This window comes from Halyomorpha halys, unplaced genomic scaffold (genome assembly GCF_000696795.3).
Source record: "Halyomorpha halys isolate HHAL.00 unplaced genomic scaffold, Hhal_1.1 Scaffold929.1, whole genome shotgun sequence".
Classification (NCBI taxonomy): domain Eukaryota; kingdom Metazoa; phylum Arthropoda; class Insecta; order Hemiptera; family Pentatomidae; genus Halyomorpha; species Halyomorpha halys.
In genome coordinates, this window is record NW_027105158.1 from 210,083 (window position 1) to 216,023 (window position 5,941).

Sequence of the window (5,941 nt, forward strand, 5' to 3'; positions counted from 1 at the left end):
AGGTCCGCTTTGATCATTTGATACAATTAGCTGTTTAAAATTATAGACCAGATTTTATTTTTTAATCACAACAGTTATGTTTTTTATGTTTGGATCCATAAATGTAGTGAGTATTGAAAGAGTTTAATTTAATTCAAGCAAGGATATGTAATAACATGTATGATTTATGACATGTAATAAACAAAGAGTTACATAGATTACATTTTAACATTATAAATTAAACAATAAAGTTGATTATTACATGATTTTGCACAATTTAGTGTTTTTTATAGCGCAAAACTCCAGTATCTGCTTTTTTCACCATCACAGAATGCATTCTGCAGTAAATGCACATTAGACTATCTATAAGGACTGGTGCATTCTGAAGATACAACAAGAGTGTGGTTGGGGGGGGGGGTTCCTGTCCTACCGCACTAATTAAATAACGCTGATGAACATATTTTCAACTAGAGCATTACCGTTACGCATGACAGCAATATGTTTCCGAAAGTGTGACTTCACTTTCACACTGATTACAGAGAAACATCCTTCATAATTAATGTGACATACAATTAGTATGATTGTTAAAACTTTCCTCGTTAGAAAAATTAAATCAGCATACTTAAAAAAGAAAGCCATAATTATCTTAAATAGGAAAGTTTCTGAATATAATTACTCCATTATGAGTAAATTCTCTATGGTAAGAAGTTAATAATTTTAGTTTGATATAGTGATTATACTTTAATAATATATAACTGGGACTAGTCCCTTCAGAATAATATAACAAGCACCGACAAGGGCATTAGTGCCTTAGAGTGAGATACAAAATTTAAAAAAAATAAACATGAAATTATAGAATATCGTTAAGAACATATTACTAAAATAATACATTTTTATTTTATTATTGAGAAAAAAAAATAAAAAATATGTGAAATAAAAAAAAAATAGATAAAACAAAACCATATATCATATTCTAACAATATAAATGAATAAGAATAAAAAAAATGAACTTAAAATAATTAACAAAATGCACAATTATTATTTATATACATATTTGCAAGTAATACAAAAGAAAATTAAAAACACCAGAGATAATTTGAAAAATTTTGGATGAAAAATAGTAAAAGTAAAAAATAATGATAAATAAAAAAAATTAATTCTTTAACAAATCATAAATCTTGAAGTGCATTCCAACAACAAAGAAAAAAAAATTATGCGATGAGCATACATAGATTTCTACAGATTCTATATAGATATATAAAACATTTAATAATATTTATGTTAAATTGCATCTATCTTTCTATCAATTTTCAATTTTATATGAAGCTTTTAATTGCCATTCTTCCAGAATATGATGAATAGTAGGTGTTAAAAGATACGGGATTTGAAGGTTGGATGGGAATTAGAGAAACGAATAGGGACAGGTAAATTATACGTCGTAGTATTTAATTAAAGAACATAATTAATTTACATTTTGATATTCAATAGGAGTATAGGAGAAAATAAAAAAACACCGGATTAAATTATAAACATTCTATAAAAAATAAAAGAATTATTTCTTCGTTCAAAACGAAACAATATAACATGGTGTTAAATGTGATGAATTAATATAACTTTCTTCTAATGTCGATATATCACAGAATCGATTTTAAAAAAGAGTTATCGACATTATTTTGTAGAAGTTTTAATGGAAAACTTGTATTATTGTACAGATTATATGTATAGATTATGGTACTATAGATCCCTTTTCCAGCTCTCAGAGGTGATGGATTTTGACAAATGAGGTATCAAAGGAAAGGAATTCCATGGAGAAGTGACAAATTTCAATTTCGATTTTAAAATTCTTACTGAGACTTCAATAAAAATCATTCAAATGTGTGAGAGGTTTCAAATTTGAGATAGCACACGAATTAGGTACAGGCCAAATCTCATTCAAAGGGAACAGCACAATGGTTGCCATCAGATTCTTACGCGACGATTGAGAAAATGGCTCAGTCGATTTTATTCAACTAGATAGCGTGAATGTTTCGAAACTAGCCGAGCACAAGATCCTGAAAATGATTGCATCAAATTTGTTCAGTGTGCCCGTCTGTGGAGGTATATAAACATATTTTGAGCTAAAGACTTAACCAATTCATAGGTTTTAATGCATAAATTGTACAGTGGTGTATTAAGAATGCCTAGGACGAATTGAGCTCAAAATATTGAAAAAATATCTTTAGTCTGTCTGTTTCTGAATATGTAATGGTTTTTTGAGCGAACGGATTTTCAAATTTCATGTCTGACATTATTCAGACGTGCGGGTTCCGATTCATTCACCGAAAATTCGTAGCTCGCCTAAAACTAATATTCTTATACGGCCTATCTATGAGATCTCAGTGAGTGATTTGTTACTTATAACTAAGAATAAAGAATTGTTAAGAAAAACTTATCTTTAGGAAAATTATTATGGGAGCGTCTCATGTTGTTAGGTTATATTTTTATTGAAAATGTTAAATTTGTAACACCTACTTCACACGAAAACATTTAAATTTAGAAACAAACTTAATAAGTCAATTTTAATATTCTAAAAATAAAATTTTGATAGGAAAGCTTTCATATCGCCACTTGAATAGTGGCACATCTGACTGCAATTTTTGTTTTTGTTTTAGAATTGTTCTTATTTCAAAGATAGTACCGTAGTCTGGAGCTACTATCTTTACGAGGTCGACCTGGAGACTTTCCAAAATCTATCAGATTTATTACATATTAAGTCGCCTACGGAACAACTTATTGAATCACTCTAACACAAAATTAAAAAAAATAAAAAATCAAATGTAGCACATTTAAGCAAAGCAACGATGTGTGTAATTTATTAGTGAAAGGCCTTTTTTAACGTCACAGCGAATATATTTATTAATAACTTTTACATTTATGTAGATTTAAATCATATAATATTATTGATATGAATTTATTACAATATGAAAAAGTATATCCACCTTTTTTCAAATAATTCATAAATAATTAATGTGCATTATTTCAATAATAATTTATAGGAGGTTTCTTTTTATTTTCAATCATCAAGATACTTATTTTCATACTATTTCTTTCTTTATATGTTGACATCATGTGTAGCGAAACTAACTTATTTATCTATCTATTTTTTTATTATATAAATCTGTTTAATTTATTTGATGTACTTTATTTATTAAGTACAAAACTGCTCCAATTATTATCATTATAAAATTAACTAGTTATTCCCTGCGAGAGAGCAATGCTTTATTTAACAATGCTGCCTAATACATTGGGTTGCTATAACAAACAGCTTTCCCATCAATCAATGACTGCATATATATACACTACCATACATTAACATTTTCTATTTACAAACAATAATCATCTATAAACTAAATATAATATATTTCAAAATTTTTTTTTAATAATTTTATTTATATATATTTGTTTTTCATCTTTCTTCTCGCACAAAGCCAAATTACTATTTACCTCAATGTGCTATTCTCCCTGTTTCACTCATTCTTACCTCCCCTCTCCAGTAATCCGCAACACACATTTGATCCGTGGTATAAATTTAATGAAATTTAACAGAAATCATCTATAAATACCAATGTGTAAATAAATAGAAATACAATAATGACAGAAGCAGAAAAAAAAAACAAAAAAAAAACACATATAGTACAAGAATTACATTTAACATTATTTTACTCAAATTTTGATTACTTTAATGAAAACTATGTATAATTAATAGTCAAAACTGATGAGTCTGCCAAGTATAGGCAAGGAGAATTAAAAAATGGCGGCTGTTTCACAACCTTAAAAGATCATTAATTTTTCATTTGGAGCTTTATATTTTAAAAACTACCAACAACACTAGAAAATCTAAAAGAACATTATTCAAAGAAGGATATATTTACTGAAATATTAGCCCTGATAGAGCTACTTACGTCCAATAGTTCTCGAAATATAGCTTTTTAAAAAGCAACATTTCATAAAAATTTACTGAAATATCTGTAGTTAGTGAATCTATTTTGAGAAATCTATATCCTAATAACCAATCAACGAACAAATGTATATTAGCACTCAAATTAAAGCTAAATAATTGTACTATAAAGTAGTTTATGAACTTTACCTTCGAATAGCAGCTTTCATGATATTTGATAAAATAAATTAATTTATTGTTGTTCGGACAATAAGTTTGATTTATGAAGAACTTTATTTCAGAAACCATTGGACGTACAGATGTCTGCCAGCGCTCAAATTAAACCTAGTTAAATATACTATAAAATAGTTTATAACGTTTATCTTTGTAGGAGTAGCAGTTTTTATGATATTTGACAGAATAAACTCACAAAATGTTAATTTCTAGTTGTTCGTATAAAATGTTGGATTTTTGAAAAAATATATATCTACCACCATAAGACGCACATATGTCAGCCAACACCCAAAATAAAGGTAATTTAACTTACTATAAAGTTGTTTATGGCACTTATCTTCTTAGGGATAGTAGTTTTTATGATATTCACATATGAATATAAACTTGGCAAATGAAAATTTGTCCGAAGAACTATAAATCAATTTATTTTAGCAAATTTAATGTAAACTATTACTCCTACGAAGATAAACATCCTAAACTACTTTATAGCTTATTAAACTAGCTTTAATTTGAGTGCTAATAGACATCTGTACGTCAAATGGTTTTTGAGATATAAATTTTTCAAAATAACTTCACTAACTACTGACCTTTCAGTACGTTCTGTACACCTTTTATTAAATATTGCTTTTTAAAAAGCTATATCTCGAGAACTATTGAACGTGAATAGCTCTATTAGGACTTATATTTTAGAAAATTTACTCTACTTTAAATTATGTTCTTTTAGATTTTCTATTGTTGTTGGTAGTTGTAAAGATATAGAGGTCCGAATAAAAAAATAATTATTTTTAACGTATCGAAACAGCCGCCATTTTTTATTCCCCCTACCTATACTTGGCAGACTCATCAATTTTGAGTAGTAATTATACCTAGTTTTCATTATATTAATCAAAAATTGGAGTGAAATAACTGCCTTTTTTCTCCTCTTGAGCTCTTGTACTAATATAAATGAATTAAAATGAATGAATAAAATAAATGTGTTTATTTCTTCATTTTATTTCACTCAAACTACAAGTGATATCATGTTCATTGTTATAAACAATATAATATTATCAAGAAAGTCTATTCAATACACACACTTGGTAAAGCTGCATTCTTTATAACAACTATCTATAAGTAACAGTTTACGCAATAAGTAATTACTTTGCCCCACTGGAAAATATTACTTTGGTTTTACAGTTAAAATTCAGCTATCCGTAAACCTATTAACCTTGAGTTACTCAATGATACCTCACTGATACTCACTGATACCTCGTAGCAAGGCCATACATCGACGGATGTTTTAGGCGGGCTACGAATTTTCGGTTGAAACCTGTAGGTTTGAATAATAATACAATGCATTGCAATCTTTTGATATAAAACCCTTCATATTGCTGTTTTAATTTATTTCATTCGAACTATAAGCGATATCATGTTTATTCATATAGATTGAATATCACCACTGCATATATAAACTTTTAATTAAAAACTTCTCATATATGAATCAAATAGAAGATTCATTGAAATCAAAATGACTTACCTAAAGTCAACGGGATCTGAGCTGCGTTTGCGCCGACTAAGCCGATCTGAAAATTAAAAACAGGGCATCAGTTAATGGAACGTAAAATTACCCAAACACTCAAAAGTTAACAATATTGTTTATGCTAAACATTCACTCATCCGAGACACCATTTTCATAATCATTAGGTAGTGAAATATGCATTAATGCATAAAAATAAATAAATGCAACAACGACATGATTAATTAAAGGTCTCGTTTTTCCTCCAAATTATCTGAGCCGATGAAGCATTGATAACTATTTAATATCATTAGACC

The 5,941-nt window shown here is 27.8% G+C and overlaps 1 protein-coding gene across 1 annotated transcript in view; it reads right to left on the minus strand.

Annotated features, from left to right (window-relative positions):
* Positions 1-5,691, minus strand: part of pio (piopio) — a gene marked incomplete at its 5' end in the record, with an annotated part of 79,165 nt that extends 73,474 nt beyond the window's left edge. Inside the window, 1 exon segment of the mRNA XM_014430980.3 lies at positions 5,646-5,691. Coding sequence (XP_014286466.3) covers positions 5,646-5,691 — 46 coding nt within the window.
* Positions 5,692-5,941: the final 250 nt, after the last annotated feature.